Source organism: Clupea harengus, chromosome 10 (genome assembly GCF_900700415.2).
Source record: "Clupea harengus chromosome 10, Ch_v2.0.2, whole genome shotgun sequence".
Lineage (NCBI taxonomy): Eukaryota > Metazoa > Chordata > Actinopteri > Clupeiformes > Clupeidae > Clupea > Clupea harengus.
Genome location: NC_045161.1, coordinates 15361909 through 15382151, shown reverse-complemented (window position 1 = coordinate 15382151; position 20243 = coordinate 15361909). Strand labels below are relative to the sequence as shown.

The 20243-nt window shown below is 48.2% G+C and overlaps 1 protein-coding gene across 1 annotated transcript in view; it reads left to right on the top strand.

Annotated features, from left to right (window-relative positions):
• crocc2 (ciliary rootlet coiled-coil, rootletin family member 2) overlaps window positions 1-20243 on the top strand; it is a 57114-nt gene that overhangs the window by 21121 nt on the left and 15750 nt on the right. The window contains exons 7-24 of the mRNA XM_042708987.1: window positions 1632-1776; window positions 2679-2785; window positions 3680-3886; window positions 6331-6427; window positions 6708-6797; window positions 7573-7734; window positions 8216-8415; window positions 9556-9738; window positions 11400-11544; window positions 11866-12012; window positions 12404-12634; window positions 15619-15812; window positions 16747-16874; window positions 17513-17833; window positions 17898-17905; window positions 17971-18159; window positions 18372-18506; window positions 19618-19761. Coding sequence (XP_042564921.1) covers window positions 1632-1776; window positions 2679-2785; window positions 3680-3886; window positions 6331-6427; window positions 6708-6797; window positions 7573-7734; window positions 8216-8415; window positions 9556-9738; window positions 11400-11544; window positions 11866-12012; window positions 12404-12634; window positions 15619-15812; window positions 16747-16874; window positions 17513-17833; window positions 17898-17905; window positions 17971-18159; window positions 18372-18506; window positions 19618-19761 — 2833 coding nt within the window. The remainder of the gene's footprint in view (window positions 1-1631; window positions 1777-2678; window positions 2786-3679; window positions 3887-6330; window positions 6428-6707; window positions 6798-7572; window positions 7735-8215; window positions 8416-9555; window positions 9739-11399; window positions 11545-11865; window positions 12013-12403; window positions 12635-15618; window positions 15813-16746; window positions 16875-17512; window positions 17834-17897; window positions 17906-17970; window positions 18160-18371; window positions 18507-19617; window positions 19762-20243) is intronic.

Genomic DNA, 20243 nt, shown 5'->3' with positions numbered 1-20243 from the left:
TGCTCCGGTTCAGGCTCCGTAGCTCTTTTTCCTCTGCCCAGGCTGTGCTGGAAGCGAGTGTCGTGTTGGATTTCCACTCCGCTGCCACACTGCCACGCTGGATCCAGCTGCGGCTGTTTGTTAGCACCCCAGCATTTAGCTGCGCTAGTGCTGCACAGCTTCTCAGCTTCTCAGCTTAGTCCCCCCCCCCCACCCCCCACCAGCCTCCCAGCTCCAGCTCAAGGCATATTAAGAGCCATAAATAATGCTAAGCCCTGTACCGTGGCTCCGGCTCCTGTAGTTTGTCTCGGCGTGTTATGGTAGGCCACCTCGGGGCCGCGTCAGTGTGTCTTTTTGAAGTTGCCACGGAAAACTTGTCCTCCATTGTCGTGTGAAATGAATCCAAACAAGCGCCTAATGCTGTCTGAAATCATCTCAAAATGTTGGAGAGCCACCTCTCCACCCCAGCCCCTAAGACACACACACACATGCACATACACACACACACACACACACACACACACACACAAACTTTTAGCACACATCATTTAGATGAAGTTTGTCTTGTCTCCATTTATCTCTGTCCCTCCCTCTCCCTCTCCCTCTCCCTCTCCCTCTCCCTCTCTCTCGCTCACTCCCTCCCTCTCTCGCACGCGCTCTCTCTCTTCCTCTCCCCCTCTCCCCCTTTCTCTCTCTCTTTCCTTCTCTCTTCTTCCCAATCCTTCTCTCCCACCCTCTGTCTCTCCCTGTCCCTCTCTCCAATGTTGTTCCCATAAATTGCTTTCGTTTGCTACATCACACACTGGCAGCGCTCGCTGTTACTGGGTGTAGACCCGGGCAGGCTGATGTAAACATCCCTGCAAACGACAAGCGAACAAGAGAATCTGGTGGCAATTAAGGGGGGGGTGAGGGGGGGTTTGAAAGGGTGGAGGTGGGGATGGGGGTGTAGATCTGACACAGTCTTTATAAAACTGTCATGCGCGCTGTGGCCCTCATCCCTACATCCATCTCCCATGTGGCCAACCCCCTCCCCCCCTCACCCCCCGGTAAGCGTGGCTGGCAACGGCAGAACTGAGGGCCACTGCTTTATGAGCCCGTAAATGTAGGAGTGATATAGTGGCCCGAATGATGGAGGGCTGGAGGCAGAGGAATAGAAGGGAGAGGGAGGAAGAGGGAGGGGAGGGAGGGAAGGGGAAAGATGTCATGCAGCATATGGGTGTGTTTGTACGTATGTCTGTGTGTGTGTGTGTGTGTGTGTGTGTGTGTGTGTTTGTGTGTGTTTGTGCGCATGTTTGTGTGTCTTTGTGCATGTTTGATTATATATGTTTGTATACTTAGTTTTGTGTGTGTGTGCCTGCATGTATGATCTGTATGCAGCTCCATGGCTGTATGATTATGTTTGCATGTAAGGGTGTGTGACTATGTGTGTATATGTGTGTGCACGTGTGTGCATGTGTATGCGTGTCCTTGAAGTGTGCCTACATATGAAAATGAGTGTGTGTCATTAGCGGGCTTTGACAGGCGAGGGTGCCAGCTCTGCTCTCGGTGGTGAGGAAGAGGAGGAGGTGGCGGGAGGTGCTGGTCTGAGGGGATGTTGGCAGGTGATGAAGGCTACTTTACCTCACTCTGCTCTGCTCTGCTCCGCTCTGCAGGTGCTCGGGCCTGAGCCAGGTGAACGCGCTGCTCCGCCAGCAGCTGGAGCAGGCGGCCGCGGCCAATCAGGGCCTGAGCGAGAGCCTGCGGCGCGCCCGCCAGGACGCCGAGCAGAAGGACACGCGACTGCGCAAGGAGCAAGAGGTGAGAGAGAGAGAAAGAGGGAGGGAGAGAGAGAGAGAGAGAGAGAGGGGTGAAGGAAAGGAAAGGGGGAGGAGAGGGGGAGGAAGGAAAAAGAGAGAGAGAGAGAGAGATGGTGGGAGGGGGGGTGTAGCGAGATCTTGTGCTGTTGTTGCTATTGATTTGTGTACCTGTCTGTGTTATTGTCCCCTCTGTTCATTTTTCTCTCTCTATCACCCTCTGTCTTTCTCTCTCCCCCTCTTTTTCCACCCAAGCCCAATGAAACGAAACGTTGGAACTCATGGAATTCCACCCATGGCCCTGTTTGTTCAGCCTGGACACTGGGCTTTGTTTTAAACCTCTGTTTTGATTTTCTCAGCTGTTGTTTCCTGTGAAAACATTCCAATCACTCGGACAGAGGGTGGGTGACAGAAAGAGGGAGGGAGGGAGGGAGGGAGGGAGGGAGAATTTGTTGCACGGTGCAAACATCTGGCAAGACTTGAGCGCTCCCTCTGCAGATGGCCACATACAGTATAGTGGGACCCAGTACTGTACACACATGCGTTTTGGCTCTAGTTTTTTATTTATGTCCTCCTGGGTGTGTTTTTCTACCCATGCCTGTAGATATGTGTTTATTTACAGATATGTTTTTTTTTGTATTTACATACACGTGTGGGTGTTCATGAGTAATGGTGTATATGTTTATATGTGTATAGACTGTATATGTAGTTTGGTGTTCAGTTTAGTTAATTCCTATCAAACGACTCCTCCACTGCAACAGGCTCTCAAATGATTCCTCACTGCAACTCTTCTCCCAAGGAAGGCCTCCCTGCTCAAACAAATTGCTTTGATAGCGACCGCCTCTCTTCCAGCCTGACCTCCAGCACCCCCCCCCCCCCTGTCTCTTCCCCTTCTCCATCCCTCAGATGAGTGCCTCCAGACTGGGCCGTGAGCAGGCGCGTGTGCGGGCGCTGTGGCGCCAGGCCGCCTCCCTGCGCAGCACCTTCACTCAGCTCAGGGCCTTCGCTGACAGGTGAGTAGAGCAGGGCGCCTCCCCTGGAGCTAAACTCCCTCACCTCAGCACCTCTGAACCTCTCCAACAACACCCCCATCCTCACACACACACAGACACGCAAACACACACTCACTCTTACTCGCCGACTCGTACACACACACACACAAACTCATTTGTAACACACACATTCTCATACATACACACACACACACACATCGTATCACCGACACCACCTCTACCAAACAGCTCCCCTGGTCTCATTTATCCCTGACTGGGATCAAAGCAGGAAGAGGGGGGGGGGGGGTAGGTGGGTCAGCTCTCTCTCCCCCCAGTGCAGTCCTCTCCTCTTGGGGGTAGATCTGGGGCTTGACAGCCCTCGCAGAGGGTCGGGCCGGAGCCATCCATCAGGATAAGGCGCTGGATCTGCGGTCTTGGCTCCTGTCAGAGCCCCGGAGTGGCTCCTGAGCAGCGCTGAGTAATTTGCTGCGATGGGGGATTACTCAACACTCCACTGCCGTATCAGCAGAGAGGCCAAAGCTCGTGGCTACACACACTCCAAGCCTCGCTACGCCGTTCAAAGGGGTTGGTTCCCGAGGTCACCTCGTGGAGGCTAATGGCTTCAGGCAGCCGAAGCATCCAGCCATAAACCCCCATCTATAGCCCCATCCACCCTTCTTGCCTGTCACCTCATCACCCCCACCTTACTCTCACCCTGAGATAAACTGCTGTGCAACAGATATATGAGCTTAATTTCTCCTGGCAATTTAAGTGCTGGGTCACAGTAACTGCACTAAAGGTGTGTGTATATGTGTGTGTGTGTGTGTGTGTGTGTGTGTGTGTGTGTGTGTGTGTGTGTGTCTGTGTGTGTGTGTGTGTGTGTGTGTGTGTGTGTGTGTGTGTGTGTGTGACTAGGAACCTCACTGACATGCGGGCGGAGTGTGTAAGCACTGGCCGCCAGCTGCGTGCCGCCTGCCTGAACCTGGAGGTGAGTGTGAGTCAGCAGTGCGCCCCCGCTGGTGTGGAGGTGTCAGTGCTGGAGAGGCAGCTTCGGGAGAGACTGCGGGAGGCCATGCAGCTCCAGGCGCGCTGGGATGCCGAGAAGGTGGAGCTCAACTCCAGGTCTGTCTGGGTGATAATCTACAAGCACTGATAGGTGTTGGTCTGCATGTGGGTCTGACAACTACATGGTGTGGTTCTCTTGCTGTGTCCATGCTGTCATGTCTTGTCCTGTCTGTCGGTCAGTCTTTCTTGGTAGCGTGACTATTTGCTAATCTTGTGTCGTTATCTCTCCTTCCCTTTAGAAGCTTTAATCTTCTTCCTAGTTTCTTCCTCATATATGGACAGTATACTACACCTTGCTGAAAAATAGAGTGCAATTTGACACTTGCTTGAACTTTGGTAGTGGTTGTGAAATCAACATACAGTATGTTTGATGAATGGAAAAGTTTCCTTTTTCCATGTGTTATTGCCCAACCTTGGGGCCATTTCCAAACACTTATGGCCCCAAAAATGGATGTACACAATAAAGCTTCCTGTTACTTTTAGTTGCTTGCCAGTGCTCACACGGCATTATTACAAGTTGTTCTTTCTTCACTGGATCAGAATGAGTCAGAGAGAGAAAAAAAACAAGGGAGGAAATGCATTCTGCATGCTGTTGAAAGATGCCACCGCGGCAGAAATCAATCAATGGCACCCCAGTTCTCAGGCATGAAAATAACAACCCAAGGCCGCCCAGATGAAACAGATTACTGGTTCCACACACTGGGAAGTAAACGGCGCAGGTGCAAAGGTGACCGAGCTTGACCATGACCTCAGCGTTGTCCTGAGGGCCCTGGATGAACGGCAAAGGGCCAGGCAGCGCAGCGCAGCACAGCACAGCGTCCGTCCGTCCAACCCCCGAACGCCTGATGTTTTCCTCCTCTCGCTCAGAGCTGGCAAAATGCCAAATCAGGAGGAAGAGAAAGAGAGAGAGAGAGCAAAAAAAAAAAGGAAGAGAGAGAGGGGGATCTAGCCAAAGAGAGAGTTTGTGAGTGAATGAGCAAGATAGAGGAAAAGAGAGAGGGAGAGATTCGGCCAAGACGAGAGTTAGTGTGTGTGCAAGATAGAGAGAGAGGGAGAGAGAGAGAGGAAGAGAGGAAGAGAGGGAGAGAGGGAGATCCAGCCAAACCGTTGTTGGATTGAACACAGGGGATTTAAACAGTGCTGCTGGCTGAAGTCAAAGGAAACATATACCAAAAGTTGTCAGAGGGACAGAAAGTGAGTGGATTGGTTTACAGCATTAGGGAGAAATATCCGCTGCTCGTCGTTTCCCCCGGCACTCGCAGCGCCGCGGCCGGAGTTTGCCTCGGCTATTGTGGTCAGAGTGGAGGAGAGAATACCAGCAAAGGTTGCGGTTGTTGATGGAAGTCCCACATGTGACAAATTCAGCCCTGATATATCTGTTTGCCAATGACAGAATTACAAAAGAGATTTTTTTTTTCTGACGAGCGTTGAAAGAATCTCAATCCCCTCTTGATATCTGACCCCCGTCATCCTCGCGTTTGCAGAGGAGCAGAACTCCCTGAAGATTAACGCAGATCAAATGATATGCAACCGCCGCCTCACTACAATGCTCAATGCAGAATGTCGTAATTTCTGTTTGAATCATGTGATATCAACACTGAATATAACACTGTCTGACCCTTTTTTCACTTTACATTCCTACCCGTATCACAGGTAACGCAATCCCTCTGTTTGACTTGACAAAACCATTATGGGTGTACGTCCTCTCGAGCCAAGAGATCGTATGAGATGGTTCTGGCTTTTATATATATGTATACTGAACGTCTTTACATTTCTGACAGTAATCTGTAGAGATGTTAGACGCCTGTGTGTGTGTGTGTGTGTGTGTGTGTGTGTGTGTGTGTGTGTGTGTGTGTGTGTGTGTGTGTGTGTGTGTGTGTGTAAAGCGGGGCACTGGGCTTCTGCCAGCAGCACCAGTGATCTGAAGGGTCAGTATCCTCAGTGTCCTCACAGGCCTGTCTTAAACCCAAACCACAGGGACTCACTTTTCACTCTCTGTGCAACACGAGCGCTCGCGGGGTGAGAGAGTTCACATGAGTCCACACACGGACCTAAACAGGGGGGTTGTGTGTTTATATTTGAGTGTGTGCATCTGTAGTATCTGTAGAGGGGGGGTTAATTGTGCCTGTGTGACTGCGTGTTTGTGTGTGTTTATGTGTTTGTTTGTGTGTGTATATGTGTATGTTTTTGTGTGTATGTGTATGTTTTTTTGTATATGTGTGTGTGTATATATGTATGGGTGTTTGTGTGTGTATATATATGTCTGTTTGTGTGAGTATGTGTGTGTTTATATGTATGTTTGTGTGTTTGTGTGTATGTGTGTGTTTATATGTATGTTTGTGTGTGTGTGTGTGTGTGTGTGTGTGTTTATATGTATGTTTGTGTGTGTGTGTGTGTGTGTGTGTGTGTGTGTTTATATGTATGTTTGTGTGTGTGTGTGTGTGTGTGTGTGTGTGTGTGTGTGTGTTTATATGTATGTTTGTGTGTGGGGGGGTGTGTAGGATCCTGGAGCTGACAGACATGGTGAAGCATCTGAGGGGGCAGAACAGTGAGAAGGAGTCTAGCCTGGCCGCCATGCAGGCTAGTCTGGACAGAATGGTGAGGCCCATTGTTGGAAGTGTGTGTGTGTGTGTGTGTGTTTGCGTGTGTGTGTGTGTGTGAGTGTGTGTGTGTGTGTTTTAGAGGGTGGATAATGTCTTGATGATGGTGGAGGTTTAGTCTGACTGGCACTTTTGATAAACCCCACAATGCCCTGGTTGACTTTTGTCTGGGTGGAGAGCCCTGGCGTTTGTCAGCAGCCTTGTTTGTGTGTGTGTGTGTGTGTGTGTGTGGCCGTTGTGTTGGCTGACCTCTGCCCCCTGTGTGGTTTCCTGTTTAGGAGTTGAGTCGGGCTGAGGAGTGTGAGGAGAGGGGCTGTCTGCAGACGCAGATCCAGGCCCTTCAGCACATCCTGCACAGCATCAGCCAGGTCTGACCAGCCTTCTCCACAACACAAAGCCCTGATATATAGGATTTGCCTCATGCAAGGTCTTCATTCAACAGTGAATCAAAGATGCAAACGGGGGAGTAGAGGGAGTGTTTAAAACTAAATAGAAAAATGTAGTTCTGACGACGAGGCAGAACTAATTAAATCAGATTAGAGCGCTTAGGTATCAGAGCTGTTTTGGTTTGACACATTGGGTAAAATGAGAGGGGTGGGACTTTATTGACATGATGCCCAGAGTGAAGATATCGGCCCAGAAAAAAAAAGTGATTTTGGTGAAGGTTGGTTTGGTGTGTGTGACTCAAGCAACACAATCTTTTATGCAAGTGTGACATAATTAGAAGCCACACCTTTTTCAAAGTACACAGTGTGCAAAGTATTGAGACTTTCACAGAATACTTCAGACATAGTCCAGCCAGTTCAGACAAACACAGATAGTTCTTGCATTGCATGTATAACAGTACATGTATATGTCTTTTGTATATTTATATATACATTTACATTACATTTACATTTAGTCATTTTGCAGACGCTTTTGTCCAAAGCGACGTACAAGGGAGAGAACAGTCAAGCTAAGAGCAATAAAAACCTGTTGTAACAATAAATACTACTTTATATGAGAAATAGAAAAACGACATAGAAAGAAAAAGAAGTGCAGGAATGTAACTGCTGAAGTGCAAGTTAAGCACTAGTCAAGGTGCCAGTTAGGATATATAACTTTTTTAAGTGTAGAGTTTCACATTCTATCGCCATTCTTCAGGTGGCTCGTGGGGATGGTGATGGCGCCATGTTGGAGGGCACTAATCAGGGAGCAGACGCCCGCTCTCTCCCCCCCTCTCCGCTGCGGGGCGTCTCTCCCCAGAGGGACAGCACACTGCTGGCGGTCCAGAGGGCCCTGACACAACGACAGACTCAAGTCCAGGTCAGAGAGGGCATGTGTCGGGGGGGGGGGGGGGGGCTAAGTGTGTACTCCAGGGCAATCATCTTAAGTTTTAAGTTTTCCCCCACAAATCAGCAGTGTCTAACATGTTTGTTTGAATATTAACGTACCTTAAAGGGATGTTGACATGGATCTGGTGAATAAGGTTTATCAGAACTAAATACTGTAAAGCAGAACATCTCCAAAAGGAGGAATGGGCCAAGTAAAATGGAGTGATGTTTGTCAAATAGTACTCCCACTGAAAGAACTGCCATAAGGACTGCATATAATCCCCTGACATTGGGTCCTTGGTGGGTTCCCTTTGATTGGATGGATTCTTTTAAGCTGTAAAGAACATTTAAGCTGTAAAGAACCCCAAAATGTTCCTCATTTAGTTAAAGCTGTTTATCAGTAGATTCTTAATGAGTATTAAGTTATGCAGTTTAATAGAGTGTAATCAGTCTGCCTCCTCTCCTCCCTGTAGGACCTCCGTGGGCGTCTGGAGGCGGCGCTGGAGCAGGTGGGCACCCTGAGGGCACAGCAGCAGGAGGGGGAGCTGGAACGCCGGGAGCTGGACCTGAGGGGCCAGGAGCTGCTGCAGGAGAGCCTGCAGACGGACCGGACCCTGGAGGAGAGCCGCCGGGACGCCCAGAGGTATCGCAGCTCGCTGGACATCATCAGCAGGTGAACACACTGTTGCTGCACCGAGCTCGTGTATGTTTCACAAGGCTGAGATGATTTTTTGCTGAGCTTCAGTTTGGACCGCATTGAACTGAATTGAATTGGGTTGAGTTGGGTTTAAATTTAATTGAGTTACATCTCATTAAACCTGTTACATTTCGTTCTGATTTTTGGGTACAACATAACATATGTGTAGAATCAGATCACCAAGTGAAGTCTTAATCAATGCCATATGGTTTGTGATCACCAGTTCAGCTCTCTTTTGTTCCTGGCAATTGTGACTCCTTAAAGCTCAGTAGGTGACCCCTGTATTACGTGTGACACAGTGCTTAGTCATTTGGCCTCCGTTCGAGCAGTAGATTTGATGGGAAAACATGAGGGGTCAGAGTTCCGCTTTCAGTTGTGAAACATCTTCCTTTAGCTTCCAGATAGCTTCCAGAGACACTTACTGGATAAAACACTTCACATTTCGCCACTTCAGTTTGTTTTGCAGGAGAGTATGACTCAGCATGAAAGACTTCTCCTAAACATTGCCGCTGAACATCAGGGTGGGGGGGGAGGAGGCTCAAACTCAATTTCGATCAAATCGCCGGTTCACGATGTTTTTAATTTAGGACGCTCTCAGACACTGTCTTCTCAGTCAGAAATGGCACGGACGGAGAGCCTGGAGTCGGTGTCTTGAGTGAGAGGCGGCCTGCAGCGGAGCCGAGTGTGCTGGGCAGCGGTGCTCGCGCAGCTGTGTGGAGGAGCCCTCCCCGGCCCCCTCCCGCAGGAGCCTCTCTGGAGAGCGCGCTTCTGAGCTCAGCCCGATAGGACAGCGGCCTTTGGGGCCCCAGCTGAACGGCTGAGATCAGTCTTTTTTTGCGCTCTCGTCTTTCCTCTCGGCTCATCTCTCTCTTTTCGGCTCTCCCTCCCTCTCTTTGTTTCTTTCTTTTTGTAATTTCTTCTACATTCAATGAATTCCTCATGTTTCTTTGTTTTTTGTTTTCTTTTACTGTCATCTATCTGCACATGAATATAGTTTTACTGTTTCTTTTTTATCTGTTCATTCTTTCTTTCTTTCTTTCCTTCTTCTTGTCTCCCTCCTTTGCCTCTCCTTTGTGTGTGTGTGTGTGTGTGTGTGTGTGTGTGTGTGTGTGTCAGTGAGAAGGCGACTCTGGAGCAGCAGGTTTCAGGGCTGCGGGAGCAGCTGGACTCCCAGCGGGCCGAGCTGGAGGCGGGGTGCATGTTGGCGCTGGACACGCAGAGACAGCGGGATCTGCTTAGGCAGCAGAGGGAGGACCTGGAGAGGCAGCTGACCTATCAGCGCGCCGAGGCAGAGAGAGGGTACGCCACACGATGCCTATAGCTGTTCCTAAACTAACTAATAAACTAACTAACTAGTAACTAAGTAACTGTACTAGTATCTATATATCTGTCCATCTACTTATCTATCTATCTATCTATCCTGTATTTGTTCTTCATTTTGTTCACTTAATCATCCACACACCTAAGATATCTATTGTATCCTTTGTCTACTGATTCCATCATCTCTGCCCATCCATTCATGGCTCCATCAATCCCTAATGCCCTTCCTCGCTACATCCATGTGTTCACCCTTGTCGATACGTTCTTCTGCCTGGCGATATACATGCCGGTTGGCCCAGTCATCCGTCTTTCCTTTCAGTTGTCCCCCCTAGTCCTCCGATTTCTTTACTTTATTCAGGAGCCAGTTTACAATCAGAGGCTCTCTTGATATATATATATATATATATATATATATATACCACAGTCTGCACCACACGACGCAGAGTATGGAACGAGTTTGACCAGCCGTAGACTGGCACACTGCTTCAATAGAAGCGGCACAGACTCCACCGCCCGCTGCTTTAATGAACCAAACCAGATCTAAACACTGTTTCGCAGCACATTATATTTCAAAGCCCCACATACATTTCCATTGCGCGCCCCCAAGATACGATTTCAGGCCTTAAAAGAGTAACCCCCATGTGCTCGCCCGTGCTGTTTTGTTTTAGGGGCTTGCTTGTTGAAACTCAATCTCATTAAGTCACGTCAACACCACACATGTTTCACACCGGGGAACCGGATTGTGTTGCGTACACATGCCGCCGGAGGGATGCTTTCTATTAGCCGTCAGTGATCCGCTTGGAGAGGCCGGCAGTGATTGTTGTGCTCGCTGAGTTGTAGGTTTTTTCCGCGGCCCCAGAGGTCTTTAGACTGAGTCGCAGAGAATGAGTCAGCACTTCAGAAGGGATGGGCAACCTCTGACTCAGCAGAGTGTCCTTAACTTTGCCGCTAACAGTGTTTATGTAAACATCTGCTTGAGTTGATGTGCGTTCATGCAGTTTAGATGAATAGAACTATGCGTGTGTGTGTGAGTTTGTGTGTGTGTGTGTGTTTGTTCCTTTCCTGCGTGCCTTTGTTTATTTGGGCATGTGTTTATTTTGTTTGTGTGTTATGCTACACTGCTCTTGCTGTTAGTGTGCAGAGTTTATTACCCCCTAGAGTCGTTTGACTTCATAGGGTACTATGGGTCGCGTGTGTGCTGATATGCTGTGTTTGCGTGAATTAAGGTTATAAGGCCTTTAGGTCTTCTGTACATTTACAGTACAAAACATTACATTAAATAGACAAGCCATCTTTACAGTTATTGAGTCATTGATCTGCTCTCTTATGTCACCCTGTTCTTTATAAATTGAAGAGACTGTTCAGTCCACCATTCCTTTATTCTTCCTGTCATGCCTTTATTAGGTCATTCATCCATTTAAAGCTGAATGAGTGAAAGATAATGAAATCCATGCACACAAACTGAGACACAGGATCATGAATTCATGGACAAAAGCACTAAATTACTTCATATGCTCCATCTGAACACCATCCACCCTGTTCTACTTTATTCATTTGTTTTTTTCACATGGTCACTCATTCATTCATACACCAATTCATCCCTCTCTGTGTTGACCTGCCCTGTCGTCCTCTCCCTGTAGCCAGAGGCTTGCGGAGCAGCTGGAGGCGAGACACTCGGAGCTGCGTAAGGAGCTGGTGTGCCTGAAGGAGGCGCTGTGCCAGCTCACCCTGCACAAGGAGGTGCTGGAAGACGAGAAGGCCAGTCTGGCCCAGGCTATCACGAAGGTAAAGTCAGTGATGTATACGAAAGAGCAGGGCACAGACCCTGAATCACTCATCGACTGACAGTCAAACCCCTGGAGGTGTGCTACTGCTGTCCTAACCAGGCTTCATGGAAGACGAAATACACCTGAGGACAGCAGACCTGTCATAGGCTTGTTATCATGTCCTTCATCCAAACCATTCAAGATGTGGTCAAAGCTAGGAATCCTAACTTTTGAATGCCCCTACAATTGATTACTAGATAAAGTAAGCATGTGTGTGCACAACAGCATCAATATTTATGTGAGTGTGTGTGTGTGTGTGTGTGTGTGTGTGTCATTACAGTTGGAAGCTCAGAATGCTGAACAGGAAGTAGCCATCACCAGACTGCAGAGTGAGGAGGCAGGGCTCCGGGACGCCCTGGCCAAGATGGCCGCCCTGAGTGAAGGACTGGCCAAAGACAAAGTGGAGCTCAATCGCATCCTACTACGGGTCAGACACGCTGTCCACACACACAACCAAGAAAAAACCCCACGCACTATCAACAGCTTAGCTAGAGACCAACCCAAACAGGTCATCAGGACAGTCATTGTTCATTGACATGACAGTGTTGCATCATCTGTAGTTGTCAGTAACTCAGATTTTCAGATGCTATAATATTGATGGATGTTACACACTGGAAACAACCTGTTGAATGTTAACATGAGATCTGCTGGTAATGGTTGCATGATGTTTTTGTATCACTGGACTCTGACTGGTACCTGACACGACAGGTTAGGCAGGATATGATTGAAGTGACAGGTTGATATGATATAATGTGTTGATGACACAGTCAGGCTCAGCTTTTTTGTAACTGAGTCTTCTCTGATCTACCTCCACTTAGATGGAAGCGGAGAAGGCATCACTGGACGAGCGTCGACGGGAGGCGGCGCTTGAGCGGGCGTCGGCTCGAGAGGAGACGGGGCGTCTGCACCAAGAGCTCCAGGACACGGATGTGGAGCGGCGGGCCCTGGAGGCCTCCGAGAGCCAGCTGCAGGAGGCCAGAGTCAGCCTGGAGGCCCAGCTCAGCCTGCTACTCAAGGAGAAGACACAGGCCCAGGAGCTGCATGCCCAGGTATGAGGGGTTTTACACACACACATGCAGTACATACTCACACACACACACACACACACACACACACACACACACACAAACATATGATATGTGCTCGCAATGTCATACACACACGTGCACGCATGGTAACACAAGCAAAAATAACGGTGTATGTCCCATTCACACACACTCACACAGACAGAGAGAGAGGTAGTGAGAGAGGGAGAGAGAGAGGTAGTGAGAGAGAGATTCATTCTGAAATATGGGTGGAGGAAATGCACATGCTTCCATAATGACACATAAAGGCCAAAGTCAACTTACTAAAGAGACAGCAGGTCCAGGTGCTGGAGCAGCATGCAACATTCTGGCACACAGCACACACACAGCCACGCGCTCACACGTGTACACTCTCAGAGCACTAGCACACACACCAGTCCCAGAGCTCTGTGCGTGTGCAGGTCAGTCCATTAAACACACTTACTTACAGACACACTCACACACACACTCATACGCATACATACACACACACACACCCACACACTCACACTACACACACATACACACACTCCCCCAACTACCATTACATGTGATTCACAGCCCTCAGCTGCAAAGGGCCTCGTTGACACATTGAGAGGAGCCCAATAGGAACTATTGGATACATCTGCCACACCACTCATCACCTTCCTCACACGTCCAGGAGGAACCTTGGCTTCACTCGGGGCTTGTAGGACTGCCTGGGGAAGGTGGGGATGTTGTGAAGATGGTGGGGGTGGGGTCAAATTGCTGAGATGGGGGGGTCACACGCACCCTGACATGCTGCGTAGGATGAGTAGAAATGACAGACCTGCCATATCTAATAGAAGAAGAGAGGAGAGGAGAGGAGAGGAGTGGGGTGAGGAGAAGAGAGGAGATGAGTGCGAGAAGCTCATAAATGAACACCTCTGTCCACCGTGAGTCTCCCAGGCCTCCCTCTCTCTTTCTCTCTCCCTCTCTCCCCCTCTCTCTCTCTCTCTTCTCTTCTCTCCCTTTCTCCCTGATGGTGCAGAGAGCACCGGCAGCCTCACAGACATGTGTTCAGCCGCCCTGTGAACAGAAGAGGTGAAAATGTGAAAATGGTTGGCCAAGTCCTCACATTTTTCTTTGTAACTGCTGCTGCCTCGTGTGCAAAAGTAAAAGAGTTCTTCAACATCTACCCTACCTAGAGCCTTTTTCATGATGGAAAACCTTTTATTGGCCAAATGGATTCTGTTTTCCTTTGAAGAATTCACCTGAAGAGTACATTACATTAATACTCTGTAAAGATCATTTCATCACTGAGATCCACAATTTGAAGGGTCTTTAAGGGTTCGTAAGGCTCAGGGTTCTACATTGGATCCTTGTTCCCGAGAGAACATGGTCATCGCTTAATTTTGTCTGTTCATCAGCTTTAAGAGTTCATTCCCATCTGCACCACATAGCCCAATGAAACTAGACTTCTTTTGGATTGTGGTTTTTCCACACCAGATACCTCCATTTTACAATTTCAGGTGGATTTACACTTTTTAGCACAGGAAGAGCCACTGAGTCTTTAAAAGAGGCAATACTACTCTTTAAACTTATTGAACTTTTAAAAACAGTTTTAACTGGACGACGGGACTCAAGGCTTTGCCCTGTGAGGTTGTGCGATGATAGCACACCAGAAAATTGCCTTGTCGGCCCAGCAGGGAAACTTCTAGAATTTCATGGAAATATTTGAACAACCTGCTATTTAACTAGTTACAGTAAACAGCGTAGGGCCGTTTCTATGAGGACATTCACAGGCTCATTCCAACAATCGACACTGATTGACACGGTAACAAATTTGCTGATTCAGAAGAAAGATATCATTCATGTGGAAGAAGTCTTAAATCAACCTCCGGGTTCAGTCAGACACGACACACTAAGTAAATTAGTTCTCTTTTGGATTATGCCTGGCCAAAGATAACCGGAGCAAATGTGTCTTGACTGAGTGTGTGCTTTCGATCAGAATATATGAATATGTATGCGTTTTTTTGGACTGTGCGTGTATACAGTATGTGTGTTTTTCTGTGAATGGGAGTTGTTTCTCTGGATCGGAGTGTGTGTGTGCATGTGTGTGTGCCAGCCTATGTGTTTTTCCTTGTCCAAGCACTTGTGTGTTTTTCCATGTACATGCATATTTGTTTCTTGTACGTGTGTGTGTGTGTGTTTGTGTGTGTGTGTGTGTGTGGTGTGAGTGTGAGTGTGAGTGTGAGTGTGTGTGTGTGTGTGTGTGTGTGTGTGTGTGTGTGTGTGTGTGTGTGCGTGTGCGTGTGCGCGCGTGTGCGTGCACGTGCGTGTGTGTGCATGCGTCTGTTGCATACCGAGTGGGTATTTAGTAATTAGTATTTCATAACCTCGTAATTTAACCAATGTTTTGTGGACATATTTCATGGTCTGTATACTTGTGTGGGATACTGTAGCCCTACTGTTGTAAATGCTTTATGAAGCATTTATTGAATGTGGATTAAAAATGTTAACTATTTTTAACATGCTATTAAAATGTATTATAGTACTATTGTCAGCTGTGAGGAGTATGAGCAAGTTTGAGCACTTGTATTTGTCAGAGTATGCACACTATACCTGTGTGGTTACTAGTGTTTGTGTGTGCCTGTTTATGCTATGGATTTGTGTTGCTGTGTGCCCATATGACACATCCCTCACATTTTGTCATGCTTGTCCGGGGGTATGTGCTTTCTTGCCTGCCTGTGAGTGTATGTGTGTGCTGTACCTGTATGTGTATATATATATATATATGTGCATCTGACAATCCATGTCACATTTGGGGCATATTTATGCCTGTGTGTATATATTCTGACTGTATGTCAAGTCATATATTTGAATGTCTCTTTAGCTATGGGCATGTGTGTGTGTGTATTTCACCTATGTGTCTACAGATGTGTGTGTGTGTGTGTGTGTGTGTGTGTGTGTGTGTGTGTGTGTGTGTGTGTGTGTTCGTCTCCTATCAGGTGAGTGCTCAGCGGCAGGCCCTGTCCGAGCGGCTGTGTGCGGTCCAGAGGGAGCTGGAGGCCCAGAGAGGGGCCGTGGAGCGGGCGGGGCGCGAGAGAGACGAGCTGGCCAAAGACAAGGCCAGCCTGGGGGTCCAGCTCAGCACTGCACAGCGCAAAGGCTCTGGCCTCGCCCAGGAGCTGGCAGCCCTCAGGTACCTTTTTGTGTGTGTGTGTGTTGGGTCAGGGGTTTGGGTGGAAGTGTGTGTGTGTGTGTTTAGACCTTTCACTGTGTTTGTGTTTGTGTTTGTGTTTGAGCCTGCCACGCTGTGTGTGAGCTCGGTGGGTAACTGGTGGGTGTTTATGAGCTGTTGGTGATATGTTTGTGTGTGTGTGTGTGTGTGTGTGTGTGTGTGTGTGTGTGTGTGTGTGTGTGTGTGTGTATTGCTATGTGTTGACTGGTGGGAAGGGGTGGTTGTTTTGTGGGTTATGTGTATGTGCATGAGTGGGTGTGTCTGTGTTTGTAGATGGTGGTTGTTGGTGGGCTTGGTATGTATGTGTGTGTTAATATAATGTGTAGAGCTGTTGGTGTACGTCAGGCCATGTGTGTGGGCTGCTTTAGTGAGTGAGAGTGTCTTTCCTTGGAAAACGTGTGTATGTGTTGCACAAGGCGTTTGTTTATGGGTCAGGGTTTGTTTGTGTGTAGGATGCTATTTTCGTGAGGAGGGCTGAGTTGAGTTGGTGTGTGTTTGTATGTGTGTGAGTGGTGTGGAGGATGGGTTTTTGAGTTATCTTTCTGTTGGAGCATTTCTGTGTTTTATTATACATTTCAGCAGTATTTCTTATTTTCCTAATTACCAACATCATACTGTCCTAAAACTATCCATCAGCAAAGATTAGTGCCAAAAAATTTCACCCTCACTCTCGCTCAGAATGTTTTCTGTTCATGAGGACTTTATTGATGTTAGCTACAGCTTTCTCCGTTTCTCAGTGTGTCTGAATGTTTCCCTCTCTCTCTCTTCTCTCTCTTCTTCTCCCTCATTCCCTCTCCCACTCTCTCTGTGTTTCTAACCCCAACCCCATCCCTCTCTCTCTCTCTCTCTCCCCCCTCTCTCTCTCTCTCTCTCTCTCTCTCTCTCTCTCTCTCAGGGCTGAGAAGGAGGCTCTGGAGACGGCTCTGTTTGAGGGGCAGGAGTTGGCCTCTGCTCTGGATGGTGACTGCAGTCGACTGGAGGGAGAGAGGCGCAGTCTGGTGTTGGCCAATGAGGCCCTGACACGTGAGTGCACACAAGGAGGCTCTTTGGTGAGGGCTGCAGGTAGCAGAAGTGAGCACCATACAACATGCAGGAGGTATAAAGAAAACCACACAATAATAACAACAACAAAAACTCTTTAAAGTATAATAATGTCAATAATGCTATGAAGTTGATATGGTAGATTAGCATATCTACTGTGTTATCAGTTGATCTAAACATGACCTCAGGCTACTGTCCAGTGTTAGGCCCAGCTGTTAACATGAATACGGAAATGCCACCAACAACGCAACCGAGTATTGGTTCATCTCTATTGAGCTTGCGGCACTGTTCATGTTTCTACGTGTCATTTACTAACACTGTGTGTGTGTTTTGTGTTGGTATGTGTGTGTGTGTGTATGTTTGTGTGTGCATGTGTGTGTTTGTTGGTGTGTGTGTGTGTGTGTGTGTTGTGTGTGTGTGTGTGTGTGTGTGTGTGTGTGTGTTTGTGTGTGTGTGTGTGTGTGTGTGTGTGTGTGTGTGTGTGTGTGTGTGTGTGTGTGTGTGTGTGTGTGTGTGTGTGTGTGTGTGTGTGTGTGTGTGTGTGTGTGTGTGAGAGTGCGTGTGGGATGTGGCATGTGGCGCGCGTGTGTGTGTTTGCGCGTGTGTGTGTTCATGTCTAGGTGAGGTGGCTCGGCAGCAGGTGGATGCAGAGCAGCAGGCCCTCAGGGCTCTCCAGGAGAGACAGGCTCTTGAGGGGAGGCTGGCCCAGGCAGAGAGGAATGCTCAGCTCTCTCTCAGCAACACCCAGAGCAGCTACCAGCAACAGCTGGATGCAGAGCGCAGGGAGAAGGCATGGCCCCTGTCATTTATCTCTCTGTCTGTCTGCATGTCTGTCTGGATGACTGATTGGCTGTCTTTGAATATAACTGTTTATCCTTCCCTGTCTGTTTGCCATTTTCAATCTTCCTGTCTGTTGCCTTGCTGTTTTGTCTCGTTACCGTGTCAAAAGCTGCATTGACCATGTCACGAATAGCATGAGTATGTGCTTGTGTACCTGTGTAGAAGCTAGCTCAGTGCTGTACCATATGCTGTACCTTTGGGGTGTCTGTATTGTATTTTATGATGACTGGGTCTGTAGCTCCTGCAGGAGCAGCTGTGTGCAGAGCTGACTGCACAGAAGGAGCAGCTGGAGGAGTGTCTGCGCGCTGAAATTGAGGAGGTGCGACTGCGCAGTCAGAATGAGCACCTACAGCTGCGTGAGCAGATGGCCCAACTGCAGCAGGACTGCAATGATCGCTTATTGCAGGCAGAGAACCTCAAGCAGCAGGTGTGTGTGTGTGTGTGTGTGTGTGTGTGTGTGTGTGTGTGTGTGTGTGTGTGTGTGTGTGTGTGTGTGTGTGTGTGTGTGTGTGTGATATGTGTGACGTGTACACACTGGTACTGGTACTGGCACTGGTACAGTAAGTACAATTATCTCTCTCGCTCTCTCTTTTTCTCTCTTTTTCTCTCTCTTTCTCTCTCTTTTTCTTCCTCTCTCAGGCCTTGTCTCAGCTGGAGGGAGAGCGAGCTGTTCTGGCTGAGAAAGTGCTCTCACTGCAGCAGGACATGGAATCCGCTGCCATGGAGACCGAACGCATGCGGAGGGACTTCCTCAGCCGTCAGGAACAGGATAAGGTAGCACATCCACATCTGCAGCACTTACAACATTCTAGACTATGAGGCATGAAGTTGTTGATTTTGAAGTGAGTTTTTTCAGTGGCCATTGTAATCAATGGACCCCTTTCTGTCCATTTTGTAGTTGTGAAAATGTTTCCTATTTAAAGTATACTTGGCCCTACCAAAATGCTTTCAACTTCCCTCGACGGTTCACCAGATTCATTCAGTGCATGTTCACATTGTTGGCGGCTTTTTCATGCAGATATTGCACAACTTATTCCAGCTTTGACACTTTGCTGGCTTGTAAAAAAACATACATTTCTTGCAAATTGCAGGGATTAAGACTTCACTCATAAAAATAATGCCAAAATAGAAGTCACCCTGGACTGAGTTATATGGCCTTTAAAGGGATCTAGCCAATGCCTCTAAAATGACATCATCATGCCAAATGAAGTGATTTCCTGCTTCTAGCAAACAGCCTTGCTGCCTCACTGGCTCCGTCTGCCACAGCTGTACGTCAAGCCACTGTTGGCAGCCTTGGCAGATCATAAAAGCTGTGATTTGTGAAAGCTGTCTGATTATTAAGGCCACATTGTTTTCAGACCAATAAAAGGAAATAAGTGTTTGGTTAAGCTCTTTTTCATGGTTCGCCGTACATTTGTCTTCATGTTTATTCATCTTTATCTCTGTTCTTCTTGGCCTTTTCTGTCTTTCTCTCTGCCTCTCTCATCACCTCGCCTGTGTCTCTCTGTGTGCCCCTCTTTCTGTCACTCATTCTCTCTCTCTGTCTCTCTCCCTAACTCCCTCCATTTCACTCTCACCCCCACCCTCTTTCAATCCTTTTATTTTTCTGACTTTGTTCTTTTCCTTTTTATTTCTCAATCCTTCTATTTTTATCTCTCTCCCTCCGCTCCCCCAAACTCTCTTTCAATCCTTTTATTTCTTTCACTTTGTTCTTTTCCTACTCCTCCTTTTTCTATTTCTCTCTCCCCTCCATCAATCACTATATTTTCTTCTCTCTCTCTCTCTCTCTCTCTCCCCTCATCTCTCTCTCTCTCTCTCTCTTCTCGCTCTCTCTCTCTCTCTCTCTCTCCCCATCTCTCTCCCTCTCACTCTCTCCCTGCCTCAGGATGCTGTTGAGGGGCTGCAGGCGGAGCTGGAGGTCCTGCGCCGGAGGTTCGAGGAGGCGCTGAGCTCCCGCGAGGCCACAGAGAGGAGTCTAGGGGAGCAGCTGAGGGAGCTGAACCAGCACAGAGAGGAGGCGCAGCAAGAGGTGAGGAGAGGGAGGAGAAGGAGGAGGAGGAGGAGGAGGAAGAGGAGGGGGACAGAGTCCCTGAAGGAGGCCTAAGGGGGGGGGGTGTACTTGTTTGTTCGCCTGTCAAGTGGATTAATAAAAGATGGATGTTTGGGTTTTTTGAAGGGTTGGGCATGTCTACGACCGTCAGAGGAATCTAAATGACTCAGATGTCTATGCCTGTCACACATCAGGACTTACTCTCTCTCTCTCTCTCTCTTTCTCACACACACACACACACACACACACACACACACACACACACACACACACACACACACAAACAAACACATGCAAAGGCACACACACACACACACACACACACAACTCCACCCAATCGTAGTCAGGCCGTTCTTTCCTTTAACATGCACATACACCTTCAGCCCACACACATACTCTCTATCTCTCTGTCTCTGTTTTCTCTCTCTCAAACACACACACACACACACACTCACAAACAG